Here is an 18455-nt window from a genome sequence, read left to right as displayed (position 1 = left end):
TAATTTCATAGTCGTTTATATGCTAATAGAGTTTTTAAGCCTTTTTAAGCCTGGGTTAAACAATGTTTCAGACTTTTAACCCCTATTATGTTATGAAGGTCTTTCAAATTCCATATACAAGAATCAAATCAACCAAACTGAAACTAAACTATGCTTACCTCATTAAATATTAATGCACTTTACATTTACATGTTTAGTTTCAGCATCTGAGGAAAACATAAAAGATGTTCAACAGTGACATTAAACGCTTCTCTTATCACCCTTTTTTGACCAATGAATTTTGATTACTCTTCCTGTCATTCATGATCACTGCATGAGTATTTGTACAATCATTTTATAGAGATACAGGTTTTATAATACTTGTCTCATTAACTTCATAAATATGCAAATAAGAACATTAACCAAGATAACCCATACTGAAAAAAGATAACCTATAGAAAACGCCTTGGTTACGAATGTAACCTCGGTTCCCAGAAGAGGGAAAGAGATGCTGCGTCACAAGTTTACGACACTATGGGAACGCCTCTGCATGATTGCATCTTGAAGCACGTGAAAAATCAGTCCAATGGTGTGACGGCACCCCCGAACCAAACAATGTCAGCTTCTGAAAGGCTGAAGCAAGTCGGTCACAGGCACACCGGAAGTATGGCAGGGCGAAGCAGCGTCTCATTCCCCCTTCAGGGAACCGAGGTTACAGTTGTAACCGAGGCGTTCCCTTTCAAGGGAACTCGTGCTGCAACACTATTGGAATGTTAATACCCACTATGCATTGCTGATCCTGCTTGGAGCACAACTAGGACTGCAGCACCTGGGACCCTGGAGTGGACCCCAGGTCAAGCTCATAAAATCTGACAAAAGTGTGCAGAGAGGACCAGCCTGCCACTGCACAAACGTCATGAAGAGAAGACCCGAAAGCAGGGCTTTAGAAGCCACCATACTCCTGGTAGAATGGGCCCGAACAGCCAAAGGAGAAGGCTGACTGGCCAATTCATAAGCAAGAGAAATAGCCTCGACTACCCACTTGCTCATTCTCTGCTTAGATGCTGGGTACTCCTTCCTGGCTGACCCAAAGCACAAAAAGTCGAGCAGACTTATGCCACATGGCAGCTCTGTGAACGTAAGCATCAAGCGCCCTAACAGGGCAAAGCAGATTTAATTTCTCCTTGTCTGATGTCTGAACGGAGGACAAATGCCTGCAACACTATAGATCTGGCCACATTATTGGGGACTTTAGGAACATACCCTGGCAGAGGGTGAAGAAAAGCCTTCACCATGCCAGGTGCAAACTCCAAACACGAAGGGGAAACCGAAAGGGCTTGTAAATCCCCCAATTCTCTTGAAAGATGTAATGGCCAACAGAAATAAAGACTTCAAGGTCAGAAACTTTTCTGAAACCTCTTCGATAGGCTCAAAGGGAGCAGCCGAAAGGCCCTCCAGTACTAAGGCCAAATCCCATGCCAGAACCCTTGTGTGAGCTGCAGGCCTGAGCTTCAAAGTGCCATTGAGGAAATTAGATACTAACAGGTCCCTAATAAACCACCCTCTATCAGCCACTATGAGGTTCGATAACTCTAGGTGGGGGTGAAATATTGAGCCCCTCGCCTGAGATAGAAGGTCCCTCCTGATCGGAATCTCTCAAAATTATCCACTTCCACTTGGCTGTACCTCTTCCATATGAGACCCACCACCTCAGGGTGAAGTCTCCTCTCCCCGGGCCTCAGCCCCTGTCTCGACAGGGAGTCCACCCCCTGATTTAGGCATCCAGGGAAATAAGCTGCCCTCAGAGACAGTAACTTCCCCTGGGCCCAAAGGAGGATCTGGTGCGGCAGTTTGTAAAGCAGGAGTGATTGCAGGCCCCCCTGATGACTGGACTGGACTGGACAAGAACATGATGGCCCTTTAGATCTGCCAGAAAAACAGCCATCATCTCCAGGCAATTTATTTGAGTTGAGTCACGATTTGCTTTAAAGTTAACATTCTGAACTTTAGCCTATTGACCACACGATTTAGATGGATCTAAAATTGGACGCAACCTCCCATCCTCTGGAAGGATGAAATACCGGCTGTAATAACCGGACTCTCTCATTGGTGGAGGAACATGTTCTATGGCCCCCTTGACCAAGAGAGCTTTTACTTCTTGTTCCAACACGAGCCTGGGCGCTCTCCTTGAAGAGCGCCAGGCGAGAGCGGAGTATGCACAGCGGCAGCTGCTCACAGTGAACACATCTCCCTCGAGAGCTGACCGTGTATGCTCCGCTCCCAAACAACTCACAAAGAACGTGTGTATCACTGCCCGTGATGAAACGAGGGCAAGGAGGAGCACATGCTCTAAATGCTTGCTGCGCCATAATATATATATATATATATATATATATATACACACACTGATAAAGTGGCAAACAACACCAAATATGACAGACAGAGTAACACAGACTGCTTGCTGAAGACACAGAAGCTGACATTGTTTGGTTTGGGGGTGCTTTATACCTTCCTGGTCGTGACATCAACCGCCTATTTCGTCACACCATTGGACTGATTTTACACATGCTTCAAGACGCAATCACACAGAGGCGTTCCCATAATGTCGTAAACTTACAACACAGCATGAGTTCCCTTAAAAGGTAACCCACAGAGTAGTATAATGGTTGCTCAGTGGAAAAATGACACAGTCTGGCATGACATCAGTCTTCACAAAATGTACAAAAAACAATAATTTAAAAAAAAAATGTTACTACGTAACTACACTACCATTCAACAGTTTGGGGTCAGTAACATTCTTTTTTTAATTAATACTTTTATTTAACAAGGATGCATTAAACTGATCAAAAGTGGCAGTAAATACATTTATAATGTTACAAAAGATTTCTATTTCAAATAAATGACATTCTTTTGAACTTTCTATTCATCAATCCTGAAAAAAATGTATAACAGTTTCCACAAAACTATTATGCAGCACAACTGTTTTCAACATTGATAATAATCAGAAATGTTTCTTGAGCATCAAATCAGCATATTAGAATAATTTCTGAAGTATCATGTGACACTGAAGACTGGAGTAATAATTTTAAATTGATATCAAATGAATAAAATAATTTCAATAATCAAAATCAGCCTTGGTGAGCATAAAAGACTTCTTTCAAAAACATTAATAAATCTTACCAACCCCAAAGTTTTGAATGGTAGTGTGCCTCAAAATGTCTTGAATATCTTTTAAAATTCAATTCCATAAACCTCCCAAACCTGTACACCGTAAGTCCATGGGCTGAGACTATTACTACACTGACCTCTCTAGTTTATTTTCTTCCAGGACTCTATTTAATGATTCCTTTTCTTTGATTCATTTCATAATAGACACTCGAGTGTACAAGTACTGAAACTGGGAGCTCAGGGCAAAACAAAGCTCATCCATCCGAACTCACTCACTCCCTCTTGCACTCTACGGCCTATTTATTTAACCACTTTACAGTAGAGCGTCCAACCGGGATCAATTTATAGCTTCCTTTGCTCAACCTTTGCTCCTTAATTTACTTCTAGAAAGTACGCTTTCCTCAGCTGCCTCTAGAAAGTGGCGAAGTTGAAAGGTGTGAGTTCTGACGCCGATGAAAAAGGCAAAATATCACATTTAACGTGTCAACACAATGAATTAATCCACATACCAGGAGAACATGTGCGCACTGAGAATGCAACAAGTGTGTACAATACACGCACACCCCGCTGTCTCACACGACAGGAGACAAAACATAAACAGATCATAATAGAAAGCAGGATCGACCGCCACATATGGTGCTAGAGGCCTGTATTTCAGGAAATGAGCCTTTAAAACATTAAGCTTCATCTGGCAGAATTCCTTCATGCCTTGTTTCTTTGTCACACATCATCTCTTAAACGTTTAGTGGTGTTAAGTTCAAGTCAAGCTTCAAAATAAGGTTAGTTTTTAAAGATCAGGCCCTAGTCACTTCTCATTGGTCAGAATGCAGCCAATCATAGACTTGCAGAGAGGCTGAAATCTGCATTCCACAAAAGAGAGACAAGACAGAGGTGATAAAGAACAGCCACCAATCTTTCCATTGCAGTTACTGCAGACTGGACTTTTTATGGACATTGTATTCGGTGGCTGATTAGAAAGGATGTACATACTTATTTATATGTAATCATGAAAATATGTTAGTGTCTTTTAAATTACTTTGATTGTAGCAAGCTAACATATTAGCCTACTAGATTAGTATAGCGCTAATGTGGAGAGAATACAGATACCTGCCTGTATTAAACCTAGAGGACACAACCCGCAGAACTGCCTCTTTCTCTTTATATCAGTGGTTCTCAGCCTGTTTAACTTGAAGTCCCCCATATTGTCAAAACAATTACTGAAGCCCCAAAGTTGCTTGTTTCAAACTCTTTTCAAGACCTGTATGTTCTTCAATAAAAACAAAAGAAGAAATATCCTTGCAGTTTATCAATTTATCATTATGTTTTAGCATTTTAATTCAGTTACATTATTTTCATACATAAAACGTTAATAAAAAAAGAGTTTAATTTAAATTAGTTCATCCTGCAGCCCCCTTTGAAATTTTCTAAGGTCCCATAGTGGGCCTCAGAGAATCACTGCTCGATAAATATTCCTTAGAGATGGGTGAAAAACTGTGTGTGTGTACCTCTTTGGGCGAGAGGATCGAGATGTAATCTTCATAGATCAATCGCGTCTTCTCCTCGATGGCACTCTTGTTGATCTCCTTCTTCAGGTCTTCGCAGGCCAGCCAGAAGAGCATGTTCTCCTCGCTGTACTCTGTTCGCAGGAACTCACGGAACTTGTTCCGCCCTGCCGGGTTCTTCATCAGCTTATCGAAAGACTGCGCCCACTGTTTAATCTCCTCCATCGTCGGTTTGGGGCTGAGAGACAGAGAAAGAGACATTAGGCACATAATAAACATAATAATCCATGATAACTTGGTTAAGAGAAACAGCTCAACCCTCGTGATAAAAAAGTATATGGGACTGTATGTGTATGGCAATGTGTAACTGTGCGTAAGTGTGTGTTCTCACCAAGTTTCACATGGAAAGGGCTCCAGCTTTGTCTCCTGGGCTTTCCTCCGCCCACGCTTGTCATCTTCACTCCTAACAGTGAGACTAGAAGGTGGTAAAACGGCATTGAGAAATAACAGCAGTGCCTGAACAAAACAACACAACCTACAGGCAGACGACACACTCACATATAACATGCAAGGCCCTTCAACTTCATGTTCAGGTAAATTCATGTGAGCCTAGAGGATTTTTTAATTTATATAATTATACTGATATAATTATGAACTTTTGTCTCATGCTTCTCTAGTCACACCATATGGCTTTGAATTACTAAGTGAAACACTGAGTCACTTGTTTTGGGAATCAGTTAGAATACACTAATTAAATTGATTTCAATTACTAAAAAGAACTGGTTCATAAGAGTAACCGCTTGATAAGAGTCATTTCAGGAATGAGTTGGAGTACAAATCACTTAAAATCACTAAAAAGAATCTGTTAATGAGAGTCATTCACTTTATGGTTTTGAATTGAACTGTACAGATTTGAATCACTAAAAGGAACCAGGTTAATGTCATTAGTTTGGGAATCAGTTTGAGTCCAGAGACTCTCTGTATGGTTTTGGATCACAAAAACAAAAACAAAAAAAAGTTCATAACAGTAATTCATTTGATAATCGGTTGGACTACACTGGCTGTATGGCTTTGAATCACTGAAAAGAACCTGTTAATAAGAGCCATTTGTTCATGAATTGGTTGGACTACACTGATCATGCTGATTGGTTATGATCACTAAAAAGAACAGGTTCATAAGAGTCATTCATTTTGTAATTGGTTGGACTTCACTGGTCATGAACTGGTATTTTGAATCACTAAAAAGCACCAGTTCATATGAGTAATTATTTCGGGAATTATTTGGACTACACTAGTCACACTGTATTCTTTTGAATCACTAAAAAGAACTAGTTCATGCGAGTCATTCATTTGGGAATCTCTTGGACTACACTGGTCCCACTGTATGGCTGTGAATCACTAAAAAAAACCTGTTCATTAGAGTCATTAGTTTGGGAATCAATTGGACTACACTGGTCACACTGTATGGCATTGAATCACTAAAAAGAACCTGTTCAGAAGAGTAATATTTCAATGAATCGATTGGACTATACTGGTTGCATTATGGTTCTGAATCTCTAAAAAGAACTGGAACATAAAAATCATTTGTTCAGAAATTGTTAGACTACACTGGCTGCACTGTATGGCTTTGAAATGCTAAAAAGAACCAGTTCATAAGAGTCATTCATTTGGCAATCGGTTAGACCACACGGATTGTGCTGCAAGGCTTTTTGCATCACTAAAAATAATTGGTTTCTGAAGAATCTACAGAAGCAGTTCTAATGAAGCTCTGTCATTAAGAGGGCATCAGAGTTTGGATCCCTACTAATATCTATGTGCAGCAGGTGTGCTTGAAGAATGAGTGCGAGTGAATAAGTGTGTGAAAGATGTGTGGGTGTGAACATAGCTCCTATTTCCTCCAGGGCTTCTGATGAAACGAGAGCAATCTTAAACACATTTATTCTCCTGACTAACAGTACACTTGAATTTCACTCATTCAGACACACACACACACACACACACACACACACACACAAATGAATGTGCATATGTGCATACCTGTACTCACAAACACATATAATTTATCATACTGAAATACATATCACATCTCATTCACACAAGTATAAAAATAACTGAATGTGGTGATGATGAGGGATCTTGATATGACAGAAGGAGGGAGAGCTTCATAACAAATTCAACTTATTGTGGCGTATTTCCAAGTGAAACTGAATATTTGGTCGGAAATAACGCAGGATTGATTTTGCACAGGGATTTGATTGCATTGTAAAAAGTACACTGTGATATTTATTGGTTAATGTTATTTCCCCCCAAACAGCAGTAAAGAAAAGTAATTAAAGTTTGATGAAATATTATGAAAACAAACATTTTATTTCTTTAGGATAACGTGCACTGATGAACTGTGCACAATAAAACCAGGAACATGTATTAAAGGGTTAGTTCACCCAAAAATGAAATTTCTGTCATTAAATACTCACCCTCATGTCGTTCCACACCCGTAAGACCTTTGTTCATCTTCAGAACACAAATTAAGATATTTTTTATAAAATCCGATGGCTCAGTGAGGCCTTCATTGCCAGCAAGATAATTTACTTTCAGATGCCCAAAAAATTGCTAAAGACGTATTTAAATATATTGCAGTGGTTCAACCTTAATGTTATGAAGTGATGAGAATACTTTTTATGCGCCAAAAAAACAAAATAACAACTTTATTCAACAATTCGGAGCGCGTATCAAACTGCCAAAGTCAAGTGATTTCAGTAAACAAGGCTTTGTTACATCTTAAGTGTTTTGAAATTTCAATGGTTCACATGACTTTGGCAGTTTGATGCACGCTCCGAACCACTGAATTGAAACAAAAGATTCGAAAAGCTTCGAAGCTTCATGAAGCAGTGTTTTGAAATCGCCCATCACTAGATATTGTTGATATTAAAGTCGTTATTTTGTTTTTTTGGCGCACAAAAAGTATTCTCGTCCCTTCATAACATTAAGGTTGAACCACTATAGTCACATGAACTGTTTTAAATACGTCTTTAGTAGCTTTCTGGGCATCTGAAAGTGTTAATTATCTTGCTGTAAATGGAGGCCTCAATGAGCCATTGGATTTTATCAAAAATATCTTAATTTGTGTTCTGAAGAAGAACGAAGGTCTTACGGGTGTGGAACAACATGAGGGTGAGTATTTAATGACAGAAATTTCATTTTTGGGTGAACTAACCCTTTAAGAAAGTGAACAGGGTCTTTTTTGAGTTCATGTTGACTTAAAGAGAAATATATTTACATTTCTCTTTAATGTCAACTGAGACGATCTATACAACAAGCTAATAGGGTGTTGCATAGATGATATATTTTTCTAGTCCAAAACCTGGAATTAAGTTAGCATAGTAGCACTTCCGGTTCCATCGTCCTTAAGTCAATGGGTTTTTTGAATGGGTTTTTGGTTAAAAGCCTGAAATAAGGTCTGTGGTTAACACAAGCTCAAGACATTTTCACGTTATATTCTACGACATAAAATAAATCAGTAATACCACTTTGTGATTTCTTTAAAAGGCAGTTGCTAACAAGTGGCTAAATGGATCAATAGAGGTTATCTGGGACATTAAACAATCACACTGAAAAGGTAAACTCATCTACACACTAGTCTGTTTACAAAGCCTTGCTGTGTTTATAATCGTCCTCTTGCAAACTATTCTAAAGCAAACTTTCAGAGAAAATGTTTTTTTTTTTTTTTTTTAATAAAGACTTAAAGAGTTGTCAGAAGCTTAATGGTGGTGACACTGAAGTAATGCGGTCGTAGTGTCGTTTGTTTATAGCCTATGTTTAGCTTTTAACTTCTGGTGATTCAAAAATGTATAGAAGTTGTGTTCATTTGTGAAGATGTTAAACAAAATGTGAAAGAATCATAATCTGTTGTTGGTCACAGAGCTTGTTTTCTACAATAATCCAAAAGCCAATGGAAATATCCTATTGGGTTTTGTTGAGGGAATCCAACTTTCCAGTTGGCCTACAAAATTACGTCCTCACCACAGCACTCTATATGAAGGTGAATATAATCTCTGTGAAGGAATGGGCGTGGAATGTAAGACTAGCAGCGGTGATGAGTGGAATGTACCATGTGGAGACAGAGACAGGTGAGTGGGTCGTACCATGAGCAGCTACAGCAGCAGCACCAGCAGAAGCAGCAGGTGTTGGGTTTCTGTGTGGGGGAGGGATGCTGGGCGCGGCTGGGGGACGTCTCGCTCCGCGTCATCGGAGACTCGCGGTCTGCCGGGACAGGGCCTGTGTACTGATACATATTAAGAGTAAATACCAAACCCCGTGCAGAAACACACACACAGGAAATCCTCTACATCTGGTGACTTGAGTTTGGAAATTATCATGCACGTGGTCATGAGGTCATAATCGGTCCATCTAAACAACCCCATATAGTCATAATCCTCTGACAAACAGACAAATATTAGCCTTTTCACTCCAGAGGTGGGTAGTAACGTGCTACATTTCCTTTGTTACATTCACTTGAGTAACTTTTTTAAAAGTAGGTTTTTTAAAAATGTACTTTTAAGAGTAGGTTTAACTGGCCATACTTATACTCACACTCAAGTTAATTTTTAATTACAGAAATTTACTTTTACTTCACAACATTCTGTGACGTTCCACCTGTTATCTGTTAAATACAGGTGGAATGTACAGGCTACATACGTACAAGCTACGCTGTGAGGTTTGAATGCGTAAGCATCAACCGCTCACTTTTAAGCGGGCTCAGTTCTGGACGATATGGCCGAGTGGAATGAAGAGTTCGTATTGATGGAGGCAGGACATCCATGACCCCATATCCAATCGATCTTTTTATTCCAAGCAGTGAAAAATAATGTGATGCCAACAACAAGTTGCTCTATCTACATACACGAATTCCAGCTCCAACTTGATAAATATAAATATGTCAACTCTAGAAACAACACGCATTTAAATTTTATTCCAAATGTCTGCGCATTTTATATCCATTCAAATGATCTAAATTATGCAAACTAAGCAGCATTTATGACATCTTACATTCATACACAGCGCCCTAGAACTGCCCTCTGGTTATGTGCCACTTGAAAAATCGTTTTCAGAATAAAAACTTGATGGTGTATTATGCTGCAGTATTTCTTAGGAGTGCATAACTGTAACTGATAAAATGTATACCTCAATTGTAGTGTAAGTAGCTTTGGATATTAGCATAAATATCGAAAATATGTACAAATGTATGTATTTTTATATAGTGTATTTTTAAAGGGAAATATTTAACTATTGAAAACTGTAGAGCTCCATTTAGCCTAACACACTATTCATTCACACTATTTATAACCATTTTATTTTTATTAAATGAAAAATACAAATAGCCTATTTTTTTTTCTGACTACTCTGTGGAAGGTACCTGTATATGAATAATTACCATTAAATAGATGATTCAAACCATAAATTATGATAAAACCTAATGTACTGTTAATTACATATTATTTGTAATCAATGGCAACTTATTGTTATTTCATCAGAGGATTCACCCCAATAAGTTAAAGGTGTATACAAATCTTTTTTGAGTCCAGAAAGTGAGGATCAGCTGTGTTTGATGAACCTCATTCAAAGAAAAATCCAATAATGAGTGCCTTTTCCACCCCTGTTACAAGAGTAACACAGGCAGTAGTTGACAAACTGCTGGTCAATTTTGTGGGCGAAGGCAACCAGCCATTTTCTGTCATGGAATTACCATCATTTAAGAAAATTATAGAAACCTTGCAACCTCAGTGCACAGTCATGACAAGGAAAATATTACATCTCAAAATACAGGATGCGTCTGAAAATATGAAAAGTACACTTGTCAAGAAATTAAATGATGTTGATTATATCTCTACTACAGTAGACTTCTGGTCAACCAGGCAGCGCAGTTACCTGCCATTGGGTCAACAAAAACATCTTTAGAAAGATGTTCGGCAGCCTTGGCTTGCAGACGCATGACAGGTTCACACACATTTGATGTCATTGCTGCAGTTTTAGAGGAAATATACTCAAAATCAAAGGAAAGTTTACGATGATGACTACAAAGAGTGGCTCAAACTTTTTGAAGGACTTTCGAGTATATGGGGAGGAGAAAAAAGATGACGCACAGGATTCACAGGATGAGGATGAAAGTGACTTGGAGGTGGAGTACCAAGACGTGTTCACTATTTTGAATGAGGACTCAGGCCTGGAATACCAACTTCCCAGACATCAGAAGTGTACATGCCATCTTCTCAGTCTTAATAGTACTGTTGATGCCACAGGCTGGAAATGATTCAAACAAGAGACTGTAATGGTCAGCATTTGCAAAATGCAGTGCATTGTGGAATAAAACAAGCAGGTCAGTGTAACGGTTTGGTCTGCAGCACGCACGACGAGGTGGAATGGGAACTCAGAATAGTCTTTATTTAAACTTTATAACACTCAGGAACACACAGGGAAATGTAGGGGAAATCGCAAACCACTAAACACATACAAGAACTGACTGAACATAGCAGGGAGTTTAAATACAAGACGAACATAATAACTAACAGGTGGTAATTATACGTAACCATAGAAACAAACGAGGAGATAATCAGTAACCAGGATAACAGGAACTAAAGAAAAAGAACAGAATATCAACATAGAAGACCACAATCGTGACAGTCAGCCTTTGGCTGAAACTGTGGAATATGAGTGTAAATTTCAGTTCCTGCAACCCAATCAGACCCGCTGGAACTCACTGTTCATTGCTGTAGAAAGGGTGGTGGGCATCCAGAAGTAACAAGGAGAATAAGCAATCCGAAATGTATTAACAGCATTAAAGATAAAAACGTAAGTTGCAAGACATGTTAGCATTTAAAAGATATTCTTAATGTTTATAGTGTGTTTGTGTCTACCCTATTATCACACAGCTAAACTACATTATTATTATCGTTATTATTATTTACTATTTGTGATTCATGGTGCAGGTTGAATCTAGCTGAAATGGGATTTTTCGCAGAGTACGCTGCTGTAATGAAGCAATGGCCCACAAAATATTCCAAGGGGAATCATCTGTCCATATGGGTTTTCTGCTGCCAACTCTTTTCCACATGCTGGACAAGCTGAAGAGGCTGGAGTCATACTTGTAAAGTCAACCCCTCCTTAGGCCCTAAAAGAGGGAATCCTGAAACGTTTTGGAGAGGTCATGGAGGAGCCAGAGCTGATTTCTGCAGCTATACTGCTTCCAAAATTCAGAACCTCTTGGACAGCAGAACAGAGCATCTTGACAGCTGGTAATACTTTTGTGTGTCAATTCATGCTGCTTCATGTGAACCCAGGTTTTGCATTATATAAACAAAATAGACAGACTTTCAATGAGAGGTTTGACTTACAGCTTTCTATGTAGTCTGGTTCAGGATTCTCAGGAATTTTCCTTAATTAGATCCAAAGTAACTAGTAATGTGCTACTTGAGTAGTTTTCTCATTGGATACTTTGTTACGCTTCCTCAAGTAATTATTAGCATTATTACTTTCACTGTTACTTGAGTAGTTATTTTTAGAAGTAGTTTTACTAGAGTACAATGTTTGGCTACTCTACCCACCTCTGTTCCACTCTCAATCCACCTTTAAAAGAGGCCAAGACTCAACCTGTCACCTAAAGCAGCCAATCAGAATGAAGACTACAGGATATCAGTGAACATAAGACCTGACCCCACCAATCAGAGCCTAGATGTCTTGGCACAGGGCTGGTGAGTGACAATAATGAGGTAAAAGAGCAGGTAAATGAGATGCAGGGAACAGAAGAAGAGTGTTAAGACCCCGATATACTTCAAACTAAATTCTTTTTCGTTCTTCGTTTAGGGGTAAAACGAAGTTCTAAATACGTGAGCAGCGATATACTGTTTTCGAACATCTGACGCCGCCCACACTGCTGAGAGCAGCGTTTAGATGAATATGTAAATAAGTGCGCTTTCCTCTCAGTAACAAAATAAACAACAAAAACAGCATTTTTATAGAAAGCATAACTCGACGGACTCAACAGATGAAATGAGTCAGAGAAGAGTTCCATGTAAAAGAAGGTGGAGCCTCAGCGCACACCTCCTATTACGTTATCGTCACGAACCAATGGTAGCACGAAGGTGATAACCAGCTGAAGCGAACTTTTCATGAGAGTTCACTTTGGCAAGCCGTTTCGAACTCCCAAAACGAACTTCGTTCTGGCCTGATTTTGTTCGAAATGACGTCACATCAGTTCGTTCTTCAATTTTGTTTGAAGTATATCAGGGGTGTCACAAGTGATCGTGCCCTGGGACCCCTCTAAAACGGTTCACACTTCAACACCCCCAATGTTCAAACCAGAACTACGCCCTTGGTTAGGCCATTGTGATACATCACACGATATGGGAGTAGTTCACTTTCTGCCACCACAAGCACACATACAATAGAGACTGGGTTAACCTGAGAGTAACCCAAATAAACAAATGTATAAACCAACCACATTTAAAGGGTGCTTCTTCCATTACTGTATTGAGACCATTAGTAACTTATTTTGTAAATTTCCTAAGGTACATTTTTCTTTTGGAGAAAACTGAAATTTATTTACATAAAGAAGCTAGGATTTCTGTAAATTTTGTAGAAGTTGATGTGATGAGATGTTTCTCAATAGATGGTGAAAATCTAGTCTTTAAAGTGGATTTGATTACTAATTATAATAATTATTGGATTTGATTGCCCAGTATTGTATTCATAAAGTCAATTGGAATGGAAAAAAATTGAACAATTTAAACGTTAAACATATTTTTGGAATTGGAATTGATATTAAAACCTATTTGGAAACTATCTAAAATTCTCTTGAACATGTACAAAGTTTTTCTGTAATTATCTGTTGTTTTTTCTATATATCCCTAACATGTTGGGTTATGTGAACTCTTCTGTGTACAATACGCTTGGTTCTAAAAAAAAAAAAATAATATATATATATATATTTTTTTTTTTTGGATTAAAACGGATTACTTCTTTGTCAGACTAATTTCTTAGCTAGCTTTTTATGTATCCTAAATATAGGAAATTTGAAAACATATATATATTCTCACACTTTTCAGCACTTGACATGACAGTTTGACTGGAAATGGCACAAATGTGCATTACAATAAATGTGATTTCTCTGTTTTTACAAACTGAGAGACAAGTCAATGATTTTCTGCGGTAATCGACAGAATGAACCAGTATTGAACCCGGAACATTCCTTTAAAGTGGAACAGAGAGTGGGGTGGTGTGTTTAACCCCCCCCCCCCCCCCCCCCATATGACCTTCTCAATTCAGAGGTTATTTTTAATTCTCTAAAAGGCCTAAGCCATAATTCTTTTCCAATTACATTTGGGCCAGCTGTAAATAGAGAGGCCCTGTCCCACTTCATGCTGAATATCTCTAATGCCATCACAATAGACACACAAACATACTGTACATGTGTATGTGTGTGTGTTGAGGAAGGGAAAGAGAACCACACAGCATTAAAACAAAAGGCTTTTGTGTTGTTTAATGACAACTTCAGAGAGCACGGTCATATTCATATGCATGGAGAGCGTTTTAAAATCCAAACTTCCATACACACAGACACACAACTGCTCCACAGTCTTAGAAACTTCCACAGCCTCTGGCAAAACCAACAACAAACCCCTGAGTGTCTCTACAAGTTCGAGTGCCAGCCTGGAAAAGCTGTTCGCTATAATGAGGAAACGCAAGTTAAAACAGCAAGAGGAAGTGTGCGTGAGGGTGACGGGGAAGTAGCACTTCATACCCAAAATGGCAGCACAATGTGGCAGACTGTGTCCCTGTCCTTGAGAGTCTGCCTTTATGGAAGAAACCAGGAGTATGGAGCCCTTTGAAGGGTTCTGAAGCAGGTTGTCCGCTCATGATGGCCACCATGTTGAGATGCAACTGTCCCATTATGAGAGACTTTTATTTAATAAATAAATCACAAATACACCTGCGAATAAGGTATTTATAAAATGGCATCTAGTAAACGAAAACATTAGCTTTGGTACACTCTTAAGAATAAAGGTTCTAAAAGGGGTTTTCTCAGTAATGCCATGGCAAAATCATTTTGTGAACAAAAGGACCATTTTTTTAGGCATGCACTAGGGATACCGATATTTCTTTTAAATTTGAAAGCCGATAACTGATATGTTGCCCCATAAATCTAAATCTAAATCCAATTTTTTATATAATTTTTGAGAGCCTGATTACAAAAAAAAAAGTCTCACTATTAAAAGCCATATCCCAGGCACTTCAACATAAATCAAACATAGCCTAGTCTGAACCAGTGTAAGTTTTAAATAAATTTTACACTCCTATGGCCAACATTGGACAACATTACTTGCGTATAAAGAATCAAAATGCATGTGCCATGGATAAATAAAATGGAATAGCCTCTGCATTGACAATAATGAATATTTAGCTGTGTGCGCTGAAGCTGAAGAGCTGAATGAACACCAGGAAGTGCTTTATTAGAGGGTTAATTAATGCATCCCACATGAGATTAATCGGATATTTATGCAACATAAACATAATGTTACAACTTATATCTGCACAAAATGACACAAATGCACAAGTGAACTTGAACTAAGTTGCGTGCTAGTCAGAATGTGTAACTCCTTTTGTGGATGCACTCTTCACTGTGACAACGCACTGAAACACGGTAACTAAATCCAAAGAACGTTGTTGTGCAATGTTGTGCATTGCTGTTTGAGCTGTTTGCTGTTTTACAGTTGTGTTCCCATTATAATTTTATGTAGCCTATTTGACTTGTGCTGCACGTTGCACTTAACTGTATTTTAAGTTTTGAAATGATTCTAATCATATTTCAAGCAATTCAAAACCATAACGAACAGTGCGCATCTGTGTCTCAGCTGAAGGAAATAATCCATTATTTATGGGCTTTAATATAATTTTTCCAAATTTTCTTATCGGCCAATAACGATAACATTAAAAAAATTGGTGATGGTAACACTTTACATGGTAACACTTTAGTTTAGGGTCCAATTCTCACTATTAACTAGTTGCTTATTTGCATGCATATTATTAGGATATTGGCTGTTTATTAGTACTTATAAAGCACATATTAATTCCTTATGAATTCCTGCATGATCATATTCTACATCCCTTAATCCTACCCAATACCTAAACTACCTTACTAACTATTAATAAGCAGTAATTAGGAGTTTATTGAGGCAAAAGTCATAGTTAATAGTGAGAATTGGACCCTAAACTAAAGTGTGACCATGAACATATATCGGCTGATACCGATATGGTGGCCGATATATCGTGCATCCCTAATTTTTTTCTTAGTGTGAAGAACATCGTAATAATCTACACAACCTTTTTCAACTATAAAGAACCTTTTGTGCAATGAAAAGTTTCTATGGATGTTAATGGTTATTCATGGAACCACAGATTCCAATAAAGAACATTTATTTTAAGAGTGTGTGATGCTTCATCCACACTAGGTGTCAATATACAAAACTGCTGTTACAAATAAGTGACAGAGGATCTGAATATTATTCTGAATATTAAAATTCTGGCACATAACTGATAAATGGTCAATGTTAAAGTTGTGATGAAATGGTAGTAGCTACAAATCTTTCCTTCCATTTAATGATGTACATTCGAGTATAATGTATTATCAAAAAAGAAAAATATGTAGGGCGAGGACTTGGTTCAATCCATCGGTTGTTGACTGGATGGAGGCAGATCTGAATGTAAGCTTGCAGACGATTGGAGAAGTCCTACATATGTCACCAGAGATAAGTTTCACCGGAAGCCCGAGTTATGACAATCTGATTAAAAATTACAAGAACATAAAAAAAAAAAAAAAAAAAACACTGTAAAATCAATAACATGCATTTAGAAAATAGGATGAATCAACTTTAAAATTCTACACTATTTTAAAGTTACACTAAATAAAACACTAAGAAATATAATCAATTCTTTGACATGCAAGTGAATTTAGGCAGTAATCTTGATTTGAGATCTGCTAAAGATTAATAATTTAATAACACTGTTAAATGTAATAATAATAATAATAAAAAAGATTAACTTTAGGTGAACATCAGAAGTAATCTAAATGTAAAAACAGAGGAAATTCTAATATCAACCAATATGGTACCAGTATACCATGTACCCCACAAAAAATAAATAAAATAAATAAATAAATAAATAAATATGTAATGCACATTTAAGGTATTAGTCAAATGTGTCAGCATTATTTTTGCCAGTCCACCAAACAAAACAAGTCACCAGGCAGCTACAATGAGCTATATCTTCTGTTTTCTTTTCTCTCAGCCTTTGACAGGCTGTAAAGGAGGCAGGAGGAGACATCCCCTCAACACCTACTCCCTCACTGTTTTCCTTTCCTGACTTTCATTTTATTTTCCACAAAGTTTTCACAACCTCTCTCCTCACTCCCCCTTGTGCGTGAAATTCTCTCCTCTGTAAAAATGGTTACAACCGCTTGAGGTATTTTTAGCTTTTGGCAGACCCCCATTCATCCTCCTCTCTCAAGCTTTCTTTTTTCTTTGCCGGAAAGCTATTTTCTGCGCCAGGGTCAATGGTGGCCAAAAATTTTGACAAAACACTCCACACTTCACAAATACTGTCGAAAGCAAACAAGGTACAGTATAAATCCATCCCCGTCCCTTCATTCTCTCAGCGCGTGCTGTTGTACTTCCCTCCGGAGATTCTGTCTGTATTAAACTCCTCTTCTGTTTGCCTTTTAGCGTTGCACAATGACAGTCTCAACTGAGGTCCTGTGAACATTTGTGTTTTTGTTTAGTCTGCATCTTTTTTTCTTTTCTTCTTCTTTTTTTTCCCCAAATGCTCGAAAGATTACACAGGGATATAACACAGATGTAAGCACCGCAGAATGAACAGCATGTAAACCATAACATGCTTTAAAGGGGTAGTATTTATGGGTCTAATATATGATTCTGCCAAATATGAAGACATAAATGTGTGTGTGGGTCTAGTGCTGAGGCAAAGTGGAAGCTCAGTCCCATTCTTAGCTTGTTAACCCTCCCTCCAATCCTGTTAGGGGGGATTTGGTCAAGTCTTGGCAATCACAAATACCATCTCATTTGACCCACAGTGAGGGAGCAATACACAACGCAAGAGAGACAGTAAGTAGATGTGAGAGAAGAACTTATGCCGTGGTTTCCCGGGTGTCTCTTGAGACACAAATCCTAATGCAGACATCACAAAACATGTTGCAATATAATTCCTCATGGGTATCTGGATGCCAATTCTTGTTGGTGGTAGGCATGGGCTGGTTACCGGTTTCAAGGTATACCGTGGTTTGAAAACGTCACGGATTCAAAACCACTAAAAATGTCCATAACACCATCCCTGCGGCTGTGTTGCTGCGTAGGGAGCAATACGACCCCTCCCGCTCCGGTTGGTGTGGGCAGTCAGTCAGTCACCTGTGTGTATTAGCATGTTTTAGCATGTTTGCCAGGGTTCAAAATGCCAAATGCGAGTAAAAATCGGCACTGAAATGGTGTTATTCACAAGTTGCCCGGTAACTTTTTAATGAATTTTGACACTGCATGGATGTGAGAATGTGATGTGTCTTAGTGCGATCATCAAATCGCAATGGTTGTGATGTAATTATATAAATATTGTGACGCGCTGCATGGAGTAAAACACAACTTTCAACTTCGATTCACAGAAAATGCAGCTCTGCAAGCGCTGTGTGTTTGAGTCACTTATAATTTACATTTGTGAATGCAACATGCACCAACCATCTGTAATGACGAT

General features: G+C 38.4%; 1 protein-coding gene across 12 annotated transcripts in view; it reads right to left on the bottom strand.

Moving 5' to 3' along the window:
* rgs19 (regulator of G protein signaling 19) overlaps window positions 1-18455 on the bottom strand; it is a 50277-nt gene that overhangs the window by 4917 nt on the left and 26905 nt on the right. For 8 of the 12 annotated variants that reach the window (XR_007927401.1, XM_051879317.1, XM_051879320.1 and 5 more), the window contains 3 exons: window positions 8792-8931; window positions 5041-5124; window positions 4653-4887 (listed from right to left, as the gene is read on the bottom strand). Coding sequence is in view for 11 of the 12 variants with exons in the window: in XM_051879317.1 (XP_051735277.1) it covers window positions 4653-4887; window positions 5041-5124; window positions 8792-8931 (459 nt within the window). In the remaining variant the exon portion in view is untranslated. The remainder of the gene's footprint in view (window positions 1-4652; window positions 4888-5040; window positions 5125-8791; window positions 8932-18455) is intronic. The other 4 variants (XM_051879318.1, XM_051879316.1, XM_051879325.1 and 1 more) reach the window with 1 other exon arrangement.

This window comes from Ctenopharyngodon idella, chromosome 22, assembly GCF_019924925.1.
Source record: "Ctenopharyngodon idella isolate HZGC_01 chromosome 22, HZGC01, whole genome shotgun sequence".
NCBI lineage: Eukaryota > Metazoa > Chordata > Actinopteri > Cypriniformes > Xenocyprididae > Ctenopharyngodon > Ctenopharyngodon idella.
This window is presented reverse-complemented; position numbering and strand designations above follow the sequence as displayed.